This window comes from Microplitis demolitor, chromosome 5 (assembly GCF_026212275.2).
Source record: "Microplitis demolitor isolate Queensland-Clemson2020A chromosome 5, iyMicDemo2.1a, whole genome shotgun sequence".
NCBI lineage: Eukaryota > Metazoa > Arthropoda > Insecta > Hymenoptera > Braconidae > Microplitis > Microplitis demolitor.
This window is the reverse complement of record NC_068549.1, coordinates 3,104,524-3,131,831: the sequence shown is the minus strand read 5'-3', so window position 1 is coordinate 3,131,831 and position 27,308 is coordinate 3,104,524. Positions and strand designations below refer to the sequence as shown.

General features: G+C 29.4%; 2 protein-coding genes and 1 non-coding gene across 3 annotated transcripts; all 3 read left to right on the top strand.

Annotated features, from left to right (window-relative positions):
* The first annotated feature begins 879 nt into the window (after positions 1-879).
* Positions 880-4,504, top strand: LOC103577200 (aminopeptidase N-like). The gene is made up of 9 exons (XM_008557758.2): positions 880-1,397; positions 1,458-1,907; positions 1,980-2,169; positions 2,281-2,519; positions 2,686-3,047; positions 3,145-3,583; positions 3,648-3,929; positions 4,011-4,095; positions 4,169-4,504. Exons 1-9 carry the CDS (start codon positions 880-882, stop codon positions 4,370-4,372), a joined length of 2,769 nt encoding a protein of 922 aa, XP_008555980.2. The 3' UTR covers positions 4,373-4,504.
* Positions 4,505-11,967: 7,463 nt separating this feature from the next.
* LOC103577201 (neuroendocrine convertase 1) lies at positions 11,968-26,975 on the top strand. Its single transcript, XM_053739303.1, has 15 exons — positions 11,968-11,975; positions 12,140-12,314; positions 17,956-18,054; positions 18,126-18,329; positions 18,932-19,078; positions 19,238-19,304; positions 19,391-19,662; positions 21,423-21,635; positions 22,456-22,556; positions 22,767-22,832; positions 23,419-23,571; positions 24,577-24,740; positions 24,923-25,056; positions 25,198-25,332; positions 26,602-26,975. The coding sequence occupies exons 1-15, from the start codon at positions 11,968-11,970 to the stop codon at positions 26,743-26,745; spliced, it is 2,082 nt and encodes a 693-aa protein (XP_053595278.1). The 3' UTR covers positions 26,746-26,975.
* On the top strand, positions 19,992-20,183 carry LOC128667899 (U2 spliceosomal RNA). Its single transcript, XR_008403813.1, has one exon. It is a non-coding gene; the product is annotated as a U2 spliceosomal RNA (small nuclear RNA).
* Positions 26,976-27,308: the final 333 nt, after the last annotated feature.

The following is a 27,308-nucleotide window of genomic DNA, read 5'->3' as shown; positions in this document are numbered from 1 at the left end:
GATTAATTAATCATTGATCTGTTCCCCATATTTTATACAATAATATTAACACGTCATTGTGGACAAATATTTTTTGAATTCATTCAAAAATTGGTAAATCTATCGAATCAGTCAATTTTGAAACCAAAAAAAATTTTTTGTATTTGAAATGCAATTTGACTTCCGATATTTCAAAAATAAAAACTGATTTTTTTAACACCAAGACAACGTAGACTTACACCATTTATTTTTACAGGGTGTAATTTAATAATTTTTCCAAATAAATATAACAAATGGTGATTATACTAGCGAGTACTATAATTACCTTGAAGTATACGCTATTATAGCATACGCGCGTATAAATAATTGAACTTTCATTGAATGTATCAGATACTGAGAGGCATTGAACAGTTGACAGTTCATTGCTAGTCAAATCTGAGTATAAATAAGTAAATTTATTAAAAACAATTGTTTTAGCCTGATTATTAAACATCACGGGTTTGAAAAACTTCAATTATTTAATTATACAAAAAAAATTTCTTTTCTTGTGTGCACAATTACTTGATAGTTGTCAGGATTCTGAGAACATTAAAATTATAACGTTGCGTGATTATTTTTCACTGCAATTGTATTGTAAACAATGTTTGTTAACAAGTCAATTGTAGCCTTGTATAGTCTCACAATGCCTGACATATTGACATATTTAAGTATTCTCACCTCATTAGTCTAGTATGCCGCGATCATGTATTCATAAATGATTGATTTGAAATTCATTGAGGCCTTCCGCGAGTTATAAAGCATCAATAGTGTTAGCGTTGTCAATAGTGCATTGCCGATTGAACCAAACCACGGACATTTAAAAATAGATAGTAATAAAACCAATAATCAAAATTTTCAAAAATGATTAAGGATTTGATAATTATATCGGCTGCGTTACTTTGCGCGACCACGGCGATGCCTTTTGGCCATGGACTGGATGATACCCAAACGGCAAAATTTTTAAAAGAATTTGAAGAAAGCAAGCAGTATCGTTTGCCTCGTAGCACAGCACCGCGAGTGTATATGATGGAGTTTGATCCCGATTTCGCGGGTGAAAAGTTTACTTTTAAAGGAAATAGTTCGATTATTTTCCAAGTGCTTCAAGCAACGGCTTCTGTGACTCTGCATAGATCTAACAAGATCACAATAGACAAAGATTTTACAAAGCTGATTAACGAAAAAGGAATTTCTCAAAAGCCGCTAAAGCAAGAATGGACTGGGCTAAATGAATTTTATGAAATAAAGTTTAAAAATAAATTAAAACCCGGTTATTATACTTTGAAATTAAAGTGGACGGGCGATGATGCCGGTAATGACTGGTTTTCTCCCCAATCTGGATTTTTCCGGGCCGAAAATGAATTAGACAATGGCCAATCGCAGTAAGCAATCATAAGTTCTATAAATTATTCAAATTTACGACTCTGAAAAATTTATTTTAGATATTTCGTAACGACTCAATTCCAGCCGATAGGCGCTCGTGATGCATTTCCATGTTGGGATGAGCCCGGCTTCAAAGCCGAATTCGAAATATCAATAAGGCATTACAAAAATTATACAGCGCTCTCAAATATGCCAGTTCGTAACCACCAGCCGTTGCCAGACGGTAAAATCATAACTCACTTCGAAAGATCTGTCAAAATGTCCTCCTATCTTCTTTGTATGGCAGTCGTTAATTACGGATCCGTCAAAAATGACAAAGGAAATATCTCTTTCTATGGATTAGAAGCTAACCTAGATTCATTGAAGATCCCACTAGAAGTCAGCGAAAAAACTATTGAAATAATGGGAGCTTACACTCAAATACCATATGCACTACCGAAATTAGATCAACTAACTGTTCCAATACTTGAGGCAACTGGGATGGAAAACTGGGGTCTTATTACTTATAGGTAAGCTACTAGTTATTATCAACTTGCAATACTTGATAGTAATCTACGTCCTTTTGCTATTAAATGACGTAGTACATCTGCTGTAACGTTTCAAAATACAACTTTGATTCCTAATGACGAGGACTACCGAAATATGGTGATGTTAGTTGCACATGAAGTGGCTCACCAATGGTTCGGCAATCTTGTCAGTCCTGTTTGGTGGAATGATCTTTGGTTAAACGAAGCATTCGCAACATACTTTCAACATAAAGTGATCGATCAGGTATGCTAAAGATTATAAAGCTATTGGAAATATGTACAGTCTTTTTTTCACTGATTAAAATATAGAATCAAATAATTTGGATCAATAAAAAATGATGATTCGATATTGTAGATGCAACCAGAAAAACATGAAATGGATTTCTTAGCAGTAACTTTTATAAACGATGCTTTTGATACTGAATCATCTGAAATAGCCAAACCCATTAAATGGATGCCTCGGGACAAAATAGCTCTTGATGATATATTTAGTGCTGTTACGTACCATAAGGGCGCTGCGTTTGTATATATGCTAGAACATGTTCTTACGGAAGAAGTCTTTCAAAAAGGAATTCAAAAATATTTTAAAGAACAGTAATGATTATTTTTTGATAATATTTCAAGTGTGTGAATAATTGAAGAGATTTTCGGTAACTAATAAAAACTGGTTACTAATTTTTTCTATTAGTATTCGCACACTTTTTAGAAAAAGAATTTTTTAAATTCAAAAGCATAAATTTATTTGGTTTTTGTGTGTTAGTAAATTTGGCGCTGTAGTTAGTGATGATCTTGTGGAAGCTCTTCAAGAAGTCTACGATGAAAAAAATGGAGACAAACCGTTAGACATAAAAGAATTTGTGGATCTTTGGATTGAGCAAACAGGAACTCCCGTTTTAACTGTAGCAAGAAACTATGAAACGGGTGAAGTAAGCGTAACGCAAAAAAATTCTGGGGAGGTAAATCCTGACAACAAGTGGAAAATTCCGATAAACTATGCTACTAAATCTAATCCGGATTTCTCGTCTACGACTCCCACTATTTGGATGAATGAGAATCAGGAAACAATAACGTTGCCCAGCATTAATAAAGACGATTGGATTATTCTGAACGTCCAACAGAGAGGTAATCTAAATGTCGTCGTCATCAATTGGACATCAATCATCATTATCATCATCATCATCATCACAAATTATTTTGATTTCAATAATTCCTTTTGCAGGACTTTATCAAGTCGATTATGACAACGAAAATTGGTACCGATTAGCAAAATGTCTAATTTTGAATCATGAACGATTTCATCCCATAAATCGTGCCCAACTTATAACAGATTCTTGGAGGCAGTTAAAAACAGATCCATCAAATCTTGATGCGTTATTCAACATCACAGCTTATTTATATCAAGAAAAGAATGAGTTACCATGGATATCTGCAGCTAATGTCATAACTGAATTAGCTGAAATATTTCGCAATACAGATGCAGAAGATGTATTCGAAACATACATTCTTTTTCTGACGGAAGTAATAATGGTACAGCCAAATACCAATTACCTTTTGAGGAACAATTTAGTTCCATTAATCTGCAAATTTGGGCATTTTGGCTGCAAATCAGCTGCCCGCGAGTTTCTTGATGCATTTTTAGAAAATCCTTCTAAGAACTTGTAAGCATTTGGGACTGAGTATTAAGTCTGAAGTTATAATTCACTAAATACAATCTGTCTACAGATTTCCCTCTTCTGATTTCGAATGGATCGCATGTTACGGCCTCCGAAATGAAACTGTTCAAGAAATGATCATGTCAATCCCAGAATTAAAGGGCCAATTCATCAAATGCATTCATGATACTGAAAAACGCGATAAATATATGAACGAAATGATTGATCCCAATTCCGATACGAGTATAGATGATGTTATTCAAGTTATCCAAGGATTTACCGACGGTGGACGTAAAGATGTTCATTATATTTTGCAATACTTTTGCGATCATTTTCAAGCCATCGTAAAATTGTAACTTTCCTTATCTAGTTTTGTTCAGTTGAATCATATAAATTTATGTTAGTGTTCATAAATAAATTTGTTGGGTTTCAGCTTTGAAAATGATGATGATGCAAATCTTCAGGCTACTATTACCCGAATTATTTCATCCATCAAAACTCAAGACCAGCTCGATAAAGTACGTTGTGGAAAAAAAACTTGGGTAGAAAATCCGAAAACATTAAAATCATTACATAAAAATTCAATTTCAGATTAAGGCTTTCGCAGTAGTACATAAGGATAAGTTAAATACAATTATTTCTGATCCCGCGGTATCAATTGACAGTCTGTTGGAAGAAGCTAAGCTTGCTGTAGAAAAAGCGGGAAAATTTGGCGATGAACTTCGAAAGCGTGTTAATCGAAATCTTGCTAGAAATACCTGGATTGGAATGTCGGAACAAAATGAGTGTACATGAGCCCGATTAAAAGTGAGGACAATGTAAGTCCGTTCATTGTTTCTTGTATGCTCAAATACTCATTCTTTGGGTAATATGAAGAAATAATACAACTGTGTTCAGATTTCCATAAATTATTAGTATATACTATTTAATAAGGAATTTATTAAAAAATTTCATTAGACATTTAATCCGACACTATTATCAGTGTTATTAAAAAAACTGATTAAAAATTGATATTTCAGTATTAATAATGTCATAAAATGAACAAAGAAAACTAATAGTACTATTAGCGTATTCATTTATTCTTTGGAGGATTTGAATTACAGTAATTACCTAATTTTAGGTAATTTGCGATATTTTACAATAAATGTACGGTATTTCACAGCAAAAGTATGGTATGTTCACCTTAAAGTTACAGTAAGAAAAGGCCAATTTACTGTAGAATTGCGGAATTTTACCGCATTTTACGTAAAAATACTGTTTTTCGGTCATTTACGGCAAAATTCGGTAAATTACCGTAATTCGGATTCATTGAGGCTATTTCCCAATATCATATCTTGTTAACGTTCATTAAAATTAAAATGAAGTTTAGTAATTCTAGAATTTATATCTTTTAACAGTCCATTAATCTATTAAGAACAGCTTTTTAAAAGAAAAACTTGCAAGAAGGCCAGGAACTGGTTAATTTACCCAAATTCACCTATTAACATAATTTAGCGTCCCCATTTGGTCCCGATGTTCTCTAAACCCAAAAATATTTCGCCAATTGCTAAAAACAAAAATAGCAACAATACTCTTTTATATCGACACTTTTCATTATGTCTTTTAATCAAGAAGTAACCAAAAAAAAATAATAACAATAAAGAACGACAAATAGCTAGATACGTTTTAATTTTTTTTAGTCATGTTTGTTTTCTTTGTTTCAACTTGTCTCTTTCTTGGGTCTTTTGTTTTAATCGTAAACGTACTTCTTCGAGTACTAAAACTCCGAGACCTCAATTCTCGTTTCCGAAAATCAAACTGAGGCTCGTGATATAAAAATAAAAAAAAGGAACAAGATGTGGGGGCTAAAAAAGGGAGAGAGAGAGGGGAAACGAGATGTATGTGGTAGTGTTTTGTTTAGTTTTTTTTTTTTTAGATTTCCGAGTAGGGTTGGATAATATCGTGTAAAGTAGAAAATGAAAATCAGTGAGAAGAGTGGCTACAAGTATGAAAAAAGGTTGAACTATACTATGTACTACTATTTTTACAACTTGTACTGCACAAACAATCCTTCCAGAAAATAATACTGGACGGATGCATCCTTTGTCTTAAATTCTGTTTTATTTTTTCCGTTATAATTTTTTTCGTTTTGCATTCTTTAAATCTCTTTACAATATTATTTATTTATTATTATTATTATTATTATTATTATTATTATTATTATTATTATTATTATTATTATTATTTATGAAGAACAGTACGTATAGTCCGCAGGTTAAATAAATAAATATTGCATGTTAATGAATACTTGAATAACTTCACCAGATTTTCTTGATAGTCAGTCAGATAAAATAATGAAATAAAGAAGTAGATGGGAAAAATAAATAAATAACGATAATAAAGAATGAAATAAAGAAAAAAAGGAATGAAGGAAAAATACGTTCTCTTAAATTTAGTTTGTTTCGCTAGAGCACAAGCACGTGGGAAATCGACTTAACCTCTAGAGCTTTTTCAAATCTTATTTTAACAAATTATATTAAATTAATTCAACGCAACTCCATTTATATAGACGAACAAATTTCCGCCAAAAGCAAATAATTAATTTATGATGATTTGAATGGCATTTCTTTATTACTTTTTGCTAGAAATTTAAACTGACTGACTCTTAAAATTATTTATTAAATATTTGATTAAATTTTATTTATTTCAGAGCTTAATTTTTTTTAAACTTTCGCCTGCGTAGAAAAATATATAAGCACTGTAAAAAATTTCTAAATGAATGCAAATTAAATCCGGAGTAATGAGAAGTGAACCATTTTTTATTTATTTTATCTGCTTGGAGTTAAATTCACATCAAAAAGAAGTTTATATATATGTTAGCTTTAAAACTTGAGAGGGATTTTTTATTTTATAACTCTGGAGTGAATTCGAATTGAAATGAAATCCGCATTCACTTGGAATTTACGCCCAATTTTTTAGTGTTTAGAAATTATACGTCATGTATAATACATCTGCTTGTAAAAAACGAGTATAATGCAGTCAAAAAATTGTCGGGGTTATCAGACAAGAACTTTTGGAAGAACGCTATCATATAGAAGTGAAGAAAAACTGGCCCTAAAGTAACCGCAAATAGTACTTCTACCCTATGCCCGTCAGAAATAAATCATATATTGCCATATATGAAAATTTGCCATATATGCGTCATATATAAAACATATATAACCAATTTTCAGTAATGCTCTATATGTATGTATATATGATTCATTTTTCACGTGTGATAACATACATGTAGTGACATCTATGTTGATATACAGGTCGACATATCTACAAAATGTATGTAAATATACATTTTTTCATGCAAGTGACTGTTAGTTAATTTGAATGATATATATTTATAATTGTATAATGAATGAAATTGACTATGAATTCTATTGAAGATGAATAAAACGATTTATCACGTAAAATAACTTGAATATCTTCAAATAAAAAAAGAGGCATAGAAATAAAAAGAATTCCATGTGGGAATATTTTGAAAGTACGTGATAAAGTACTACTCGAGTCATCGATAGTAACATACAAGAGTATCTCTAAGGGATAAGAAAATTAATTGGATTTTCGAATGAGAAGTAAGCGAGAATTTCAAAAGCCAAACGATCACGTAGTGAATTTTCCTTGCGCTTCCTACTCAACGACCGAGTGTCAGCACCTTCGCCGTATGCTTTTGGAAGCAGATGCACTAAATAGCCTCGTGGGAGAACATCTCCCTTCTCTGTCGCCTCATTCCCCTTCATCGCCAGCCCACTGCTCCCTTCGCGCCCTCCCAGGGATTCCTTATCCCAGTGGATGTGCATTATGGTCTCGTGGTTTTACCCACAAGCAAAAAGCAATAAAATAATAAAAAGGGAATGCCTAAAAATAAAAACGAACGGATGGAAAAATAGCTCCAATAAAAAATAAATAAAATCGTATTAAATAGTGATCAATGCAAATGCATCACATAAATCTTATTGATAAATAGATTATTTTATTTACTGAATTTTAATTTAAATTTTTATCAACAAAATAAAATCGTTCATTTTTTTTTTTTTATAATGGCATTGGAAAAATTTTATTTTTGAAAACTATTTTCAATATTTTTTTTATTACTCAAACATTCAATCTGTAAAATTATTTTACACGAAATACGATTTTTAATTGCTCTGGAACGATAACTCAAAATATAGACCTTAAATTTGATTGAGTATAATAGAGATTCAAAAAAAAAAAAAAAAAAAAAATATATAAAAATAGTAATAAAAATTTAATGGAATGAAATGAAAGAAAATTCCCTGATGGATTGATTTTCTTTGATCGCTGAGAAAGAAAAATGTTTCCATAAGGCTTTTAAAGCATTACTTGAGAATCGGTTTAAAAAAATAAAAATTTTATCCTTACAAATGTCTTGATAAAATCGATTGCTCATTAATTTTAGCTGCTGTCATCATATGTATATCCTTTTTTTGCACTCACCTTAAATATATATATATATATAGACAAATCTATAAAACTATGTCTTATTTTGATTTAAATCCCGCACTAGCGACATGTTAAAAAATTGACTCAACTTTTTCCGTGCTTTTAGAAAGGGAATTTTTCTACAGCTAAATTACTCAGACATGTGGGGCAATTGTGCGCTGTATGTAAATATGCGCAAACTCATTCATTTCGACTAAAAACTCTGAGCTTTTTGATAAGATTTTCTGAAAATCGACCGATCCCGTACGCAAAAATGAATATATGTCATATATATGACACATATATTCATTTTTCCGGATACATACTTTTTTCGTACGGGGAAATTTATTAATTTCGCTACAGTCGAGTACTAATAGTCCGCTTCGCGTTTGAGGTGTGCAATATAATTCTGTCGATGGCTGCTTTTTTAAAACTGCTGCAACTAAATATCTACGCAATCTTATAAGTGTTCTGTAACGAGCAATATAAATTTAAGTATTTCTTATAAATTTCTGTGTACTTATTTATTATTCTTAAAGCAACAAAAAATCAAGTAAATCATAAAGTATTTTCAGGTCTTTAAGATGAAATTAAATATTATTGGACTACAATAACTGGGTCAGAGCTAATAAAATATAATACTCTTGCATAAAATCAATGCTTACTAACTAGTTTTTTATTATTATTATTATATACAAAAGCGTGTGGCTATATTTAAAAGTTTATCAAACTAACAGCATAAATTCAGTAACAATATAAAAGCCGATGATGTAATCATTGAATATTCAAAAGTACCTAAGTTGACTTTTAAACTTTATAATTACTTAGTAAATCACTTGTACGACAATTTTCTATCGCTTTTTTTTTTCTTATCAATTGTACGATACTTTGATAAATTTTTTCTTTTTCTTTTGTATTATTACCTTTTTGTTACGCAGAAGAAAAAAAAAATAAAAGTATGTTAAAAGAAAAACCCCCAACACTTGCTCTGCAGATGAAGCTGAATTTATTGAAAATTAAAACCAATTTTATCGCGTGGAAAGTTTCGCATTTTCTCTTCGCTTTGAAAAACACCAGAGGATGCAATTTGTGGCTACTCCTATAATATATCGTGTAAAAAAGCTTTTAAAAAAAATTCTTTCATCTAAATTTTTTATCTTTCAGTCGATCTATACACTAAATAACACGATTATTAAATTGTTATATTTTTATTTTCATTTTTACCAGCAACGAAAATAAATTAATAACGAAAATATCTTTTTTTCGGTACAAAAACTTTAAAAGTTCATTTAAAATAAACAAAGGTCATTTCATACAACAATTTCTCTTGTCTTTTAACTCTGCAACATGAATTTCAAAGTTTTCACGCACAAAACGTTGAAAATAGACTGAAACAGACACAGAGTAGACAAAATAGGGAGTTTCTTAACGCAATTAAAACTCATGATAACTAACGTAACATAATTATCCAATAACTGTCGTACATCTGGGCTCAGCGGTATGCTAACGATGGTGTGATACACGCTGTAGATGCAAGCCCAGTTCTACAACCCTCAAACTAAAGTTACCTAGTTATTACCTCTAACTGCTACGATTTCAAGTCCACTATAGACATAACTACTAATTTAAATGAACAAACAGTTATTTCATTCAAATTTTACAACCAAATATTTTATCATTTCAAATTGAATATTTACTTGTTATTATTCACCTGGATAATAATTCATGGATTTTTTAAACTAAATCATCAGATTGGTTCAACGTAGGGGGGGGGGGTACTTTGAGCACATGTCAATAAACAGACTTTTTGAATTATCGTTGAAATTTTTATATTATTTTCGGATAGAAATTTTTTCTTGAATAAAAACAACGAAAAAAAAAAAGTGAGAAACAGTTGAGTCTGTCGGCCAAATCAATTGGAACCCTTTCGATTTCCCCGAAGCACGTCCAAATCAGTTGATTCGTTCTAAAGATATCCTATGACAAAAATTAGCTCACGGAAAAAAATAAACTTTAAAAATTAGTGTTTGAAATTATAACCCGAAACCCAGGTGTCAGTATGGGGAATTTTGACATTCCGATCTGATGAAAACTCGATTTTCGAAAACCAAATCGAAACCAATAACTTGTCTTTTATTTAAAATTTTAAATTTTCATAGCGGGAAGTTAAAAAAACATTTGAAAAATTTCGGTATCAAAGTGCCCGAAAATAATTATTGAAATAATAAATTATGGTTTAAAACTTTTTCTAAAAAAAAAAACCCGACCCTCTTCTGATTCTATTGACTTACTAAAAATAATAATAAAGTAGAACCGAAAAAGAAAAAGTAATTATTTAAGAAGAATAAAGGGTACGACGGAGATAGTTTCGTTTGCGTTAATGATCTTGTGTTGTCAGAAGTAATGGCGTAATTATCCACCCCTTGAATCTTTATCACTCGCAAGCTTTTGTGTCACCCTAAAATGTGACTTTACCCTCCGAAAAATAGGATCAAAGAGGTTTCAAGTGAACGAAATTAAAATAAGAGTTTAGCTATACACTAGTCGGTAAAAGCTCCATTTAAATCCGAATTCGGGCGAGAGGCGCACGAGGGCACCACTCGTCTGCGGTATTATTAAGAGCTCGCGTTCTCTCAAGAGGATTGTTCGAATACTTTCGATTAATCAACCCTTCCGGTTCTCTCCAGCTTCGCTTTCGTCCCTTACCACATCATTAACCCTTAGTCCCGCTCAGAATTAATCTCGCCCGGCTATTTGTACATTGAGATCTCATTCTGATGAAAACTGGGTCTTCAACACAATAAACACTTTTTTTACAATTTAATTCTGTATTTTTTTTCAATTAATAATTTAAATTTATTCTATTCAAAATTAAACATTTTTTTTTTCTAAAAACCATGACTTGGTATCGAACTGCGGACCTTTGACTCATTAATACCTATGTCATATTTTTAAATATTATCCTAGCATATATAAATAAATAATAATTTAATTATTAAATTAAATTACATAAAAAATAAGTCAAAGCTCATGACCTCTTATTTTTAAATACACATATACATATATATATATGAGTATTAAATTTCTGAGAAACTTTTGAAAGCGCGTATGTAATTAAATATGGTTAACCTCAACTAATGTAATTTAAAATATAGACAAGACCTCTTTCAAACAGTTTCTAACTACCGGAAATCCAAATTTTACATCCATGTAGCCTTTCATTTCCGATCTCTTATTATAACGAACCCACATCATCCCTTAGCAAGTACGTGCCGAGATAAATAAATAACAAATTGCATTAACAAATTATTTAACAAATTCGATTAAAGTAACGTCAAGGTATAATTACCGAGTTAACCATGCTTTAAAGTCCTTCTAATCTTTTATCTCCCTCTCTCTCTTTCTCCATATACATATATATGCATGTAGATGTATACTTTGTTACCCGTCACGTTCACGAGCCATTTCATCCTCGCCACAACCACGAGATTCGATATCTTCTGATGATGTTGCGTAGCTTGCTTCTAATCAGATTCACCCCAGCACGACACAACAGAGTAAAGGTGACAGAGGTTGTATTGAGAAGTGGAGAGAAGAGCCAACGAAACGGTAGTAGAGGAACCCGGATATCCAATTGCAAATTTATCCCTCTGGGTCCCTCTCCTTCACTGGGAATTAACTTAACTTTACTCCTCGCATGGCTATCTATCCCTACTCTGGGCTTTTTACAAAGAGGGAGGTACTGACGTGAAGAAAAAAAAAGAAACTAATTGTTCTACGTTAACATCCGATCACTTGTCACTCGCAATCCACTGGATACACTTGCCCGCACTTAAAAAAAAAAAATAAAATTTTAAAATATTTCACCGCTTTTTTTAATTATTTTTTTTTTTTTTTTTCATCAATTTCGATACTTCATGGAAAGGTTTGTGACAAGTGATTCATGATATAAAGTTATTTTTAAATAAACTTTTTTACTGGTCTTGATTTGTTTTTTTTTTTTTTTTTTTTTTTTTTTCAATTTTGTGGCTGTGAATTTGTTTAATAAAAATAAAAATAATAATAATGATAATTTTTATTTTGTTGCAGTGAGACTAAAATTGTAATAAATTTGTGGATTTTATTGGCAGTATCAAAATGCATATCAACAGAAGAAATTTTGCCGGAAAATTTTTACCCCGAAGAATGGGTTGTTAGAATTGAAGGTGGTGCTCAAGTAGCTTCACTATTGGCCCTTCAATATGGTTATAAAAATGTCGGTTTGGTAAGTCATTATTCATTTTATTGTGATATTTTTTTATACGGGTTATAAGAAATTTGTCATTGGAATTTTTACGTCTCAGATAAAAATATTATGAAAAATAATTTTTATATTAAAGTTATAATTCTCTGAGAATAGTAAAAAATGTCATTTGGAAAGATAACAAGGTCTTATTGCAATTAAAATATAATTTTTTATGTTTAAATTTTAATAAGCGGTAAATGTCATCCCTAGTTGCCCCTTTTACTGTTAAAAGCCGGGTTGTCATCAGCTTATTTTCCGTATGTTCTCTAATTTATTTAATTAATTACTAATTATATATTCAACTTTATATTTCATCATTAAAACTAAGTACTTTTTAAAAGTATTCAATGATAGATTAATTAATAAAATAATCATTAGGACAAAAAATATCAGTTTTTCACAGCATTTAAATTAATGGTTACATGTCGGGGTCAAAAAATGACAGATTTTATTTTTTTGACTTAAGTGGATACTAAGTAAGTCATGTTAGTCAAAAGCAAGTCAAAATTGAACAAAAAACACGTTTGATTTTGACTTTTAGCTGACTCGACCTACTTAGTATCCATTTAAGTCGAAAAAGTCAAATTAAAATTTTTTTTTGATTCGGGTCCCTTGTCTTAAGTTTTTTTCGTATTTTGTTTAATGAAATATTCATAAATTTCATTGTGCTGGTGTATTCAATACTTAGTGTAATTTGTCACTATGTGAAGCTTCGGCTACTTGACAGTTTACTTTGTCATCAAAAGTCAGCTGACAAGTGTTTCGATGACATATTGCAGTGAGTCACTACCCCGGCAAATAATTTTCTTTCTTTAATAAATTTCTTTTTATTTTTGATTATTTTTTGAAATTCAAATTAAATACATGAAATTCACAAATTTAACCTTTATTGGTATTTACTAAAATTCCCTATTTAATTTTTTTCTATCATATTTTCTCAGAATGAAAAGTCTTAATAGCTTATTTATGTAGCGCAACATAAACAAAAATATTTTATGAATCAAATGAAGGAAAACTTTTGAAATTAAATTTCTTCTTTGTATATATTTAATGCATAAAGTATGAAGAACAAACTCTTGTTAGCAATTAAAAAGTGTCAAAAACTCTTTTTGAGTTCATAACATTAAATTAAACCTAAATACAATTAAAAACTTAAATTAATAATATTCATTTATATTTTTACGTATTTTTATTGTATACAACTCAAAGTTTGAATGTTTTATTAAAGTTTGAATTTAGTCAAGCAAATAATTCCTGAATCAAAAATCTTTTTCTTTAAATCAACAATAAATAAAAATATACATAGAAAATATTATTTTACGTCATCACTTTGAAAAAAAAAAAAATAATGAAGATAAAATGTATAATAAGATAATCCGATAAGAGTGAATATATTTTCAAGTGTTCACCAAACACCGGAAATAAATATGCATATGTCACAAAAAGATAGTTATCAATGACGTACGAGTTATTTTGTAGTTCATAAAACAAAAAAAAATTATTTAAAATTACAATAGCGGACAGTAGGAAATATAGATGTCATAAATTTTTAGAAAAAAAAAGTTTTTTTAATTAAAAAAAAAATTTTTAACTTGGGTTAAAAAAGTAACTTGATTTTGACAGCTATAATTTTTTTGACTTGCATTTGACTTCGTTAATTTGAATTTGGCTCATTTACAATTTTTAACTTCAACATGACTTTTTTAACTTAAAAATTTAAGCAACTAATTCAAATTAGACTTGAATTTGACTTATTCGATTCAAAAATTACATCAACTATAAATTTAAAGTTACGTTGACTTGGATTTGACTTGAATGACTTAAATTTAATTTTAAAAAGTCAAATCCAAGGCTGCGTGACTAATTCGACAGTTGGCGTATAGTGGTACTAAGAGACAACTTAGTCAAAAGTAAGTCAAAACCAAACATGTTTTGATATCTGAAAATATGTTTTTCATTTATTAAAAGAAGAACTTACACTTGACTTGCTTTTGTCTTGCTAGACTTGCGTTATTTTAAATTTATAAAATTACGCCAAAATAAAATTATTTTTTTGATTCAGAAAGTGAATTATAAATTTATAAAAATCTACGAAATATTTTTCGGGTAGCAAGTGAACTAAGGGTTTAATTATATGAAATAATTACGCTTGGTATGACTCGTACAAAGCTAGTAGGACAGACACGCACCGTGAATTGTGGTCTGCCACAAAGACTGGATGCACTGGGTCTGGTTATATATAATAGTGTTCCCTGTGCAGAGTACAGAAAAGCTTCGGCAAAGTAGCTACACGGTGTGTACAATGGATACAGTAGAGTAGAGTGAACAAGTGAAGTTAAGGAATAAGGGAGTAATAGATAGAGTTGTATAGTGCAAGAGAAAGGTACGGGTATAAAGGTAGATAAGGCGCCAGGTAAAACTATATACAGAATAGTAATACTGAGGTAGTACGTATATATTCGCAAGTAACTAAGCATATATGTCTGTAGTCAGAGGTGTGTAATAGAAACAACCGGGCGTTGCTTCTCTCACTTTGTTGTCTTCCTGCATCTCCGGTTGTTTTGTTTATGTATGGTTACTATTTAGTAACGGGCTCTAGAGAAAATCACGCTAGAGCGCTGCTATTTTAATCAAAAAGCTTGATAATGTGAAGGTAATTAATTAGCTTAAATTTTGTTAATTAATTAAGTTGCCTATTTACTGGGATAAGAAAGAAATTAAGGGGGTGAAAAAATAATTTTACGGTTATTTTAATCCTTTATAATTTTTTTTTATTTCATTGAGGTTAAAAGAGAGAGCCTGGATAAGAAGATGAAATAATCGGCTAAGATTAGTGGGGAAAATTGCCGGGTAAAATAACCGTAGCGGAAATAATCGCGGTAATTTTTCCAAGTATAGGAAATTTTGAATGAAAGCTAATGGGATTGAAGTATATGTATATTCATTATAAAATTTATTTTGAATTATTTCCGTAAAAAATACAGTGAACATTGTCCTAAATTTTTAATGATTTTTTGAGCCTGTAGTTTCCAAAATCAGGATACAAATTTTTACTGTTGGAATTCAAAAAAATTATGGAAAATTTGCGAGTGGCAATTAATCGTAATTTTGATTTAAATTCTTTTAATAATAATAATAATAATTATTATTATATGTTATTTTGAAATAATACGGCATTTGATACCTTGTCTGAATTTTCTCATCTGATACTTTTTAATTTAAAAAATAAATCGCTTAATCACTTTAGCTGACAAAAAGTTGTTACTAAAAGAAAAAACGTAAAATTTTAAAATATCATTTATCTCTTCTCTCGTCATTGCCTGACGATCAACCAAGTGATTCATCTTATCGAGTATTCAGATTGTGTCTTCGTTGGGTTGGCAGGCAGGCAGTAGAGGTCTAGAGGGAATTGGGAGGTCGACAGGACGCGATTTGAAAATGAACAGAAGAGAACAAGGGTTGGAGGTGAATAAGAAAAGTGAAGACAGTAGATTAGAGAATAGGAAGGAATTGAAGGGAAGGTATATATACATAGGGTAGTCTGGAGTCTAGGAAGTAGCTATGTATGTATATATTTATTTATATAAATAGAGAAAGAGAGAATGAAAATCAGTGAGGATCAAATAGAAAGACGATGAAGAGAATACTAGATACGAGGGTCGGGTAGTATTTTCGTAGTCCATTTGTTTTGATCGGATTCCCAACTGTCTCTAGTGTAATCCTTGTCTCTAAGCCTCCGCAGGCGTCGTCAGTCTCCAATGAAAAGCCTAACATCTACATTTACCTTCATCCTAGCTGTTTATTTATTTTTTTTTTTTTTTTATTCATTCCTCAACGTCTCTATCACTTTGCTAATTACTTTCCATCGTTGATATACGTCCTTTCGTTGTCCTCAGTCACTATTTTAATTAAGGGTACTACCGACGCGCTCATACATTTCAGTTAACCATTTATATATATTATAATCAGATATAAGTCTTTAGAAATAACAAATTAAATTTTCGCTCTATTGTACAAAATGGCATTTTGTCTAATTAATTAAAATTCTTTATTTAGTTCGGTATAATAATTGTCTTTTAAATAAATTGATTATTATCCTAGTAATTTTCCTTAAAATGTAAGAGTATTAAAATACAGATGTGTTGGAAAATAATTTTGTCATTTTCATTACTGATAGTATATAGACATTAGAAAAATATGTGCACAGTAAAAACCCGTAATTTAAATTGTGAGAGATTACGAAAAATATTACACTGCGTATAAATAATAATTTTTTTTTTTTTAATTATTATTAGCCTGGTAAGTAAACGATTTTTATTTTACATTAGTTATAAATGCACAATTTTTAATTGAAATTTTTTTGTAATAAAAAAAATAATAAAATTTTATATTTTTTTTTTTTTAGAAGGACATTAGAATTGAAAATTTTTAATTACAGTTGAGTCTCGTTATAAGTCCTCTTAGTATCTCTCTCATATTAACGCGAGTTTGGTTAAAAGAAAAAAAAACAATCCAGACTTATAACGCGATTCGACTGTATATTGGAAATTCGACAGTAAAAAAAAAAGATATTAATTTACAGTTAACATGGACGTAACAGCCGTAGAAAATTTTTTAATTCTCGTGAGGTACGCGGATCGAATCCGTTCTAGAGTTTTTGAAACTATAAAATTTTAAATATTTTTTTTTACTTTATTATTTGAAATAATCTTTTTTCCCGCTAAACAGGACAAGACTTTGAATTTTTTTGCACAGATATGCGGCTGTCGAATTTCAAAACACAGTAACTGACAAAAATAAAATTTTTGAATTATGTATAGAATCATGTTCGCAAAACTCCACTGGAACTAAAAGTACTAAAAAATCGATTTTGAAAAATTTTTCACTTACTGTCTTTTGAAATTGGGCAGCCGTATAGTGAAAATGTATTATTTTAATTCACTAAAAATTTCAATATTTGATTTTAATGTCTAAAAAATTTTGATAGAACAATGGTATTTATTTTCTTATAGAAGAGGGTATTTATCTGTAATACCTAGCTTGTAAATAATAAATAGCAACAATATTGTCACGTACTATAATAGCCATCTCATAGCTAACGTATTCACCTGAATCTTGCGAATCGTAATCGCATTAACCGCAAAACTTGTTTTTTAAACGATTGTATAGTCGTTATGAAGATACAATACACCTCCTACCCTTAGTATAAATTCATATTTATATATATACATAACTATATACTTGAGTAGAATGGGATCAATTTCAGGCATCGTATATAATAATAAAATTATATACCAACTGAATAGTCTTGTTACCCTGATACAAGCGTCCCCAAGTTGAGAATCAAAACTCTTGACACCCGTGATATTTTTTCACCCTCTAGTAAAAGTAACCCCAAATATACTTTTTCCCGCAATACACTTTTTATCATTCGATAAAATGTCAAATATAATTAGGGGAAAAAATAAAAATTGATAAATTATTTACTTTTATATTTATATATCCATATATATATATATATTATTGTATGTATTTTAATGAAAATAAATATTTCATTAATATCACCATTTTTCTTTATTCATTTATTCATTGGCTGTATTTATCTTTTTTCTCCCCTCAGGTTCTTGGATTTGATGATACTTATCTGTGGTACAGAGACGAAAATACGATAAGAAAAAGAGGCAATAGATTTACAAAGGACTTGACATCACGCTCAGAAGTGAATTGTAGAAATAAATCTATTTGATACTTTTTGATTAATTATTTGATTAACATTTTTTTTCAAACTAGATTATTTGGGCAGATCAACAAAAAAATTTCACGCGGAGTAAAAGAGATTTTGTGGATATTGTAGATGATGAAAAACCTCTGATTCGTAATAAGAGAATTTTTTATATTGATGATAATAATTATAATGAACAATTTTATAATTTTGGTAAAAAAAATTATGATAAATTGTTTAATGATGAACTGTGGAATGAGGAGTGGTATTTGGTAAATTATTTTTTATTACAATAATTAATTAATATAATTAAGTGAAAATGGGGTAAAATGGTTTGATAAAAAATTTTTGAAAACTATTTTGCTCTTATCTGACATTTCTTTATCCGTAGATAGAAAATTTTTTTTTTGTTTGTAATTCAAATGCAAAATATTTGAAAATTATCTGGGGCAAGATGGTTAATTAAAAAATATAAAAAATTATTTTTAAAAAAATTTTTAACCCATCTAGCCTTTTTAGAAAAACGTCTCTATCAATCGTACATGCACAGAAAAAAAAATTTTGACTAAAAGTAAACGTTTTTAATTCAAAAAAAATTTTTTGAAAACCTCAATTTTCCGGATAAAGTTGAAATATCTGAACAAGACAAATTTTTCTCAAAAAAATCTTAACTTGGTTTCCAAAAACGTTTTTTTCAAAATATTTTCTTGACTCAAAATTTTTTTATGTTGAAAATGAAAAGATTTATAATGAAAAAATTGAAAATTTTTTTTTAAGTCCATTTTACCCCACTTACCCTTATTATCAATATTTTATAAATAAAATAATCAAAAAGTACCACGACATCTATTAAAAAATGGTTTAAATTCATCAGCAAGACACGCGCAGCAATAAAGAGCTACCGAAGTTAGATTTGAACGTGCTCCCGCTTTATCATCTGGGGATAACAGGTCGCGGGATAAGGGTAGCTGTTCTTGACGACGGCCTAGAATATACCCACGAAGATTTGAAAAACAATTACGTAAGATATCACAGTACAATAATACTTCTTATCTCGATTATTCCAGCGGTCGTCAACAAACCTCGCCCTGGTTAATAAAAAATTGCAAAAATAATTTTAAATAAAATTATATTCACCCCCTTAACAAATTCTGTTTATCGATGTTACTTATTATTTCAGGATCCCTCTATTAGCTATGACGTAAATGAGCGAGATAACGATCCAATACCTCGCTACGACGTAACAGGTGTCAGCTTATCAATGCATTGTTTTAAAAATAACATCATTTTGCTTGAACGGAAAAATTGATTGGTTTTTTCCCTCTTTAAACAGATGTAAATGCACATGGTACGAGATGTGCAGGAGAAATAGCAATGGAGGCAAACAATTTAAAATGTGGAGTCGGTATTGCATTCGAAGCATCAATTGGTGGAATAAAATTACTCGATGGAGTCGTTAATGATCGAGTCGAGGGCGAGGCATTGGGTTATAAACAAAATCTCATAGATATTTATACAGCTTCCTGGGGTCCCGCTGACAATGGAAAAAATCTTGAAGCGCCTGGAAGACTTGCCAGTGAAGCTTTGCAACGTGGTATCAATCAAGTAATATTTTTTGTCAGTTAATTAGTTTATTATTTTTTTTTTAATTAATATAATATAATTTTTCTTTATGTAAATTACTTGCTGAAAAAATTTAACTTGATCAAATTCATTTAAAATTTTTTTTTAACGGTAACTACAGTTTTATAGAAGGAATAACGATTATTTTACTGTATAGATAGAGAGAGAATGGGGATAGCTAGACGAAGACAGTTAGAAAGAGACAGGCGTACTTGCCAAGTGTCCGCAAGGTGTCGCCGCGCTAAATATTTTGTCCCTTTCAAGTCACTTATTTTAAAACTCTTAAATTCGATTCTAAAACAACTATGGGTATCGCTTCTCGGCCTTTTGGCTAAGATCAAATGTGTAGTATCTGTTCTTATCAGCTTAATATCTGATAGATTCTCATCGAGAATCCAGAATATTAATCTGATTTTTGAAACTTGGCGAAAACCTGGAGCTTGCTCCAGCTTTGCCGCAAGTTGCCCTGACATTGCAGAGCCGTCAGGTGCAGCTGAATAAATATTTACAAACTCAATAATCTTTTCTTCCTCTGAATTCACAGACTCCTGTCAGTTTAAAGTTAGAAAACACAACAAAATCGTTGTCTTCTAATTTTTTGAAATATGACAAGAGGACAGGGTGAATAAAACCACATGTCTTTTAAATTTACACAGAGAAAAATGACTTAAATATATTGTATTTTATTACTATAAATTATGCTATGGGAAATTTACATAATATATTATTAGCGTAAAAATTTGATCCAATTAAGTTATTTCATTAAAAATCATTTTCTTAACCGAAAAAATCTAAACTCAAATCGAGATATCCTGATCTTTTTTTTAATAGCGTAAATAAATTTCAATTTGCTTCTGACAAGAAAATAATTTTTCATTTTAGAAATAAAATGGACAATGCAATAATTTTTATTAATTTACTTCTAAAAAAAATATTGTTTTTATAAGTTTTTTTTTTCTTTTCAGTGTAAAATCAGTTTAAATAAATTTTTGAATTCGGTGTATTATTATGACTTTCTAGATGCATACTACAGTCGGATCTCGTTATAAGACCGCCTTATGAGTCTTTTCAATTTGTTAAAACTCGCTTGGAATCCCCCACCAACACTTCAATGAAAATTTTGCGCTAAACCTCGCTGTAAGACTAACGAACAGTACGACTAAAATCGAGACAAAATGTTCATACATATAGATTGTAGATTAATTGGTCTCACATAATTAATTACGAGAAAATAAAGACAAACTCTGTTTATTTTAATGTATAGTAATGTGTCTATATACAGTTTGTTCTCTAAAAATTTTTTCAGGTTACTTCTTTAAAAAAATTAGTCAATTGTGACTCAAACTTAAATATTTATTGCTAATCTAACTTGAAATTTCGTGATAACATATATCAGCAATAGAAATTCACAAAATGGTTTTAGCAACTACACTTTGAGTGTAAGACTTGAAAAGGAAGAGATTAATGGATTAGCCGGGGTCATGTGCTCTGCTCAGTGGAACGGATATTTTTTAGAGAAATAAATTATAAGGTAGTTAAGGTTTTGTAGATCATAAGACCATTAAGGTCCCGACGAGTTTAAAGTAGAGCATTAGGAGAAAAAAATGTTTAAGCTGAAACGTTGTTAGGTAATGCAATGTTCCAGAGATGGGTTGAATTACGTTATAGTATAAGTTATAACATTAGTGAAGGTAATTTAAGAGCGAAATGTAAGATTTAGTTTGTGTAATAAATGTCATTAGGGTCGTGATGGCAGAGGGAATATATATGTCTGGGCTTCGGGAAACGGCGGATCCAAAGAGGATGATTGCAGTTGCGACGGCTATGTCAGCAGCATTTTTACAATTGCTGTAGGCTCTGCAAGCCAGACTGGTAAATTTCCTTGGTATGGAGAACAATGTCCTGCAACACTTGCTACTACTTACAGCAGCGGGGCTTATCATGACCAAATGATTGTAAGATATTTTTTTTATTATTAAAACTATTGAATTATTATTTATTTATTTGAATAAATTTGAATATGTTGAATTCAAATTCCATAAATCGATTGGTGCATGACCAAGAAAATTTCTAGATACCACTATCAGTTCGAATTAATTTTAATTGACAGAACTGATGTTGATTAATATGTTGCTATAAATAAAATTCTTCGGTATTCCAAATTAAAATTACAATTTAAATTTTTTATTGTTCAATTTAAATTTTTAAACTATCAATCCTAATAAGACAAGTTATCAGCGACGTTCTTTTATAGAGTCCTCCTTCTTAGTAATCCAAAGCGAATACAAAAAGAATTAAATTAATCCCTCGCTTATTCTAAGCTGTATCAAATCTACCAACGTGCGGAAACGTTCAGATCAACTGACATCATCGAACAAATTCAGGATTATTTTTTTTTTCATTAAATATCAGAATAAATAAATCACAAGCATCAAAATTGTTTATTAAAATATTTTTTTTTTTTTATAATAATCTTCTTTTTATTCCATATATAAGGAACGAAACATGCGCTCATTTATATGAAAACTTGACACTTTAAGTTTATACCCAACTGAAAAAAGTCGAGATCATATTTTTTTTATACGATTTCTTGCTAACTTCTGGCAAAAAATATTGAATGAAAAATTTGATAAGTACTGTTGTCATTTTACATCAATATACTCATTTATTACCCATTTTTATCTTAAAAAATTCAATAGCTTTTTTTTTTTTTTTTTTTTTAATCCTCGAATTGACATTTATCTAGATATATATTTTTTAAATTTTTTATTCAAGGCAACAACGGATTTAAAAAACAAATGTACTACTCATCATACAGGAACATCCGCTTCAGCTCCACTTGCTGCTGGAATACTCGCTTTAGCATTACAAGTCAAGTATTTACACTTTTTTTTTTTTTTCTAAATAAATGATAAAAACTCGCCTAGTGTAAATTTAATTTAGCGCTAAAATTAAAGAGATTTAATAAAATATGTCTCAGTAAAAAGTCTTCAGCACAAATTTTTAATTAACAGACGTAAAAAAAAAAAAAAAGATATTATTTTAAATAAATAATGAACGTAAATTTAATTTTTTATTTTACTAAGCAAAGAGCTCACTTGGAGAGATGCTCAGCATCTTGTTGTCGAGACTTCAGAATATAGTCCACTTAAGTAAGTTTTTAATGCTATTTTTTATTTTTTTACTGCTAAATTATTTATTTATTTTAAATTTTATCTTTTAATTATTTTCATTCATAAGTCATTTTTATTTTAATTTATTCTTAAAGAATTATAAAAAATAAAGGGTCAAAGTTTACGGCTTAAACTTTTTCTCTAATCATGTTTAATTCTTCACTCTCGCAATCTTTACTCTTTTTTTTCCGCCCCTGCACAAAAGTTGCCGGCAATTTATTTTACGCTCTATTATAAAAGATTATAAAGAACACAATTTTTCGTTGCTCTAATAAGTAATAAATAAACTATAATTCTTGTGAAAGTTATTAATTTACTACCAAGAAAAAAAAATTTTTTTGTTCATCGATTTATAAAAAATTATACAAAAGTTACATGAAAAAATATTTAAAGAACTTCCATTGAAAAATTTATTTCTTACTCTTCTGTTCTTTAATTACACAAAAAAAATTCTGAGGGCAAGTAAAATTTTTTTGCGCCAAGAAATCCTTTTTTTGTGTAATTAAGTGATCTCCTTTTTTTTTTTATTAAATAACTCAAAAATAATTTATGTTTCGACAAACAGAAATAATCCCGGGTGGATAAAAAATTCAGCGGGTCTTTGGTTTAACCCGCGGTTTGGTTTTGGATTAATGAACGCATACTCTCTGGTACTGACAGCTTCCAATTGGACACGTGTACCCGAAAAAATACTATGTACCATAAGAAGCTATGAAAGGTAATAAGTAGGGACAAGATTTTTGCCTTAATTTTGAAATGAATAATTTAAATGTTTGATATTATGGCAAAAATATTGGTTTTATTAGAAAAATTTTCAAACAAAAGTTGTAGGAAATTTAATTTTCTAAAAAAAATGTCTCTTATGATTTTTTGAACGACCAATAATTTCACCGTAATTCCAAAATTAAGATTCAGAATAAATGATTCAAATTTTTGATAATTACCAAAATCTTAATTTTGAAATTACAGCATTCTTATTGGTCCTATGACAAAGTTATAGGAAACATTTTTTTTATAAAATTAAATTTTGAACAACTTTTATTTGAAAAATTTTTTGATACGACTGATATTTTCACTTCAATTACAAAATTAAGATTCATAATGATTGATTCAAATTTTTGATAACCACCAAAATCTAAATTTTAAAATTACGGCTTTCTTATTAGTCCTATGACAAAATTATAAGAAACATTTTTTTTACAAAATTAAATTTTAAACAACTTTTATTGCAAAAATTTTTTTGTACGACCAATATTTTTGCCATGATATCAAAAATTTGACCCAATCAATTATTAATTATTATTTTTAAATTAAAGCAAAAATTTTTAAAATTCCCGCAATTAAAATAACAATTTTTCCATAAATAAATTCCGTAATAAATGCAATAATGGGCAAAAAAAAATTTTGTTAAAGTCAATTTCGTATATTTATTTATCATTAATAAGTCATACAAATTTACAAACTTCAATAATTTTAAAACTAATCTGCATATGAAAAAAAAAAAAAAATCACATCAATACTAAATCTCCACTTTCCAGAGAAAATAATCAAAACTTTCATCGAAGTATAAAAAAATTTATAGCTCCGAGGAATGAAAAAAGTGTATTGTGAAAACGTTTGTACGCTTTTATATTTTATTTATGTATATATAAATTTTTTTTTCTTTAACAAAAAAGCAACTCTGGAAGCATAAAAAAAATAGTATTTATTTTTTATTATTCAGTTCACAAAATATAGTTTATGGTAAATCTACGATTTTATCATTCAACGTGAACAAGTGCAGGGATCAAGATTCAGAAGTAGCTTTTCTAGAACACGTACAAATTGAAGTAACTCTTACGTATACAATTCGTGGCGCACTTGAAATGTATTTGACCTCAGCTACCAGTAAGAAAGATTATATTTTAATATTTATTCCAATTCTCTTTCTCAATTTCATATACTACACTTTCTTATATTTTTCTGTTCCTTATTTTTATTACTATTATTATTGTTGTTTTTTTCTCCTTAATCGTTTTTTTATTGCCCGTCCTCGAGCACGTGGATCTCATGTTTATTGTATTTTTTAGACACTAGAGTAAAAATATTGAACCGTCGAAAGCTCGACGATTCCCAAGATGGATTTAAAAATTGGAAATTCATGTCAGTTGCAACCTGGGGTGAAGACCCAAGAGGCACTTGGACTCTCGAAATTATTGACAATGTAAATAATAGACTCCATGGATCTCCGATTTGTTTTTTTTTTCTTAATAATAAATACAAATATTTCTTTTTCCTTTTTAAAATAAAAATCTATAAATGATTCGGGTTCCTTTTAAGTGTTTTAATTATAGATTATTTCCAGGCAGGTCCGATGTCTAATAATGGAACAATCAATGATGTAACATTAATTATTCATGGAACTAAAGATCCGCCAAGCTCACGTTTAAATGGAAGTAAACGTGTGTATAACAATAATTATAATCGGCTTAGAAAAAAAGTAATTATTTATGTTATTAATTAGAAACTACTATTTACTCCATATGCAAAATAATTTTTTTTTAACTCTTCGAGTGACGGAGTGAATAGTTAATATTTTTAAATTGGACAAACTGTGAAATTCGATGTCTACCCTGGAGGGTCATACTTGAGGTTGTACTACTTAGAATTTTTTAAAACTTTTCTTGACTCTGACAACAATGAAAAAAAATTAATATTGCGGGAATTTTCAACCGCACGACCAACGACCTTTGTTAAAGGGTACGCGACTAACAAAAAGTTAATTATGTGATCTTCTTTAGGAAAAAAGGGACAAAAAAATTTCTTTGAGGTAAAACAGTGCCCTAAGGACTTGGTATTTAATATTGATTATTTATGAAAAAATTAATTTTTATTTTTCCTATTGAAAATATCTCCATACAATACGAACGTTTTTTTTATCTTTATCATGTCCTCTAACCGGAAAAACTCGAAAAAAGCATAAGAAAAATTTTAATTTTGACTTATGACCCATATGAGGATGACTTTCTATATTTTAATTCCTATTAATTCGCTATTCCCAAAAAAATGGGAATAAAATTATTTTTCTTCAATTCTGTCGGCCAGCGTTATTTCAGAAGTCCTCCTCTGAAGTTTCCAGAGAAAATACATAAACAATATATACTCGGGGCTCGGTGTTGGAAATAAAATTATTTTCCTCCACTTCTATGTGTCAAGATCTCTTAAAAATTCGATTTTCGAAAATCGAACCGAAATTAATAGCTTCCCGAATTTTAAAAAATTTGCATTTTCTTAGCGGGAAGTTAAAAAACAGTATAAAAGCTTAATCAATTTGCGATACATGAATCCGATATCCGTAAGAATCCTTCCGTCTATCAGACTGTCGGCGGTTCGAACCCATGTCAGAACTTTTCCTTCAACTCAAAAATTAAATTTACCCTCCGTGTTCTCTTATTGCCAGTAAACTCGACTACTCGCGATAATAAACAGTAAGTAGTGTATAATTATTTAATTAAAAATATTTAATGGAGAGTAAGAGTATAAGAAGTTAAAAAATACCGATTAACATCCCCAGTGGAATTAAAAAATAAAATGTAATGACTTGAATATTATTTCAGTAAAGTAAAATTTTAGTAATGCGCCGAATAATTTCGTGATGGATAAAAATTAAATATTTAAATGACTTTTTTTTTTGTGAACATTTTCTTCTATCAGCGGCTAATAATAAAAATGTTTGTGAGAAAAAAAAATAATATTTATATATTTTCAGGATAATGAAGAAATGGAAATAAGTAATAAAAATATAAGAGTTAATAAATGGAATGTGGCAGAGAACGAGATAAATTTAACCAAGAATTCAAAGCCCTTGAAACTCGTCCAGGTTGATTGGCTCCGAAGACTTTTATTCGGTTAAATTAATTGGATTTATTGTCCTAGATCATTGCTTTTCTCATTTTAACCCCGTTCCAGTTCGTCTGCTGTTATACCGTCTCCATGTCTAGTCAAAGACGCAACAAAATAGAAATCTAATGAAAAACTTTACCAAATACGCTCATGACACTCAGAACTATGCTAATAAAACTAAACTACTAATAGTCATAATTTAATAAATTAAATAATATAAAATATGTACCAAGTGTATGAAGGAATGCTTTTATTTTCAATTGAAAATAAATATTTGACTGACGTTAATTTGAAGTAAATATTTTTCTTAATAGCCAAAGATTGGCCACTAAAAAATTTTCATCTGAAATTTTATATTTGTCACGAATTTCAAAGCAAAATTGAATACTTGGGTAAAATCGTGACAGGAAATTTATATAAAGTACAAGTTTTTTTGATTAAAAATATTAAAAACCTATTAAAATTTTGTAAGGTAATTAATATCATAAAATTTTCGGTCTTTCAAGGCCATTTTTGAGGCCAATCGCTCTCCTGCTTAGACTTCGCGGCTTTCGTTAACTGCTGTTATTATTT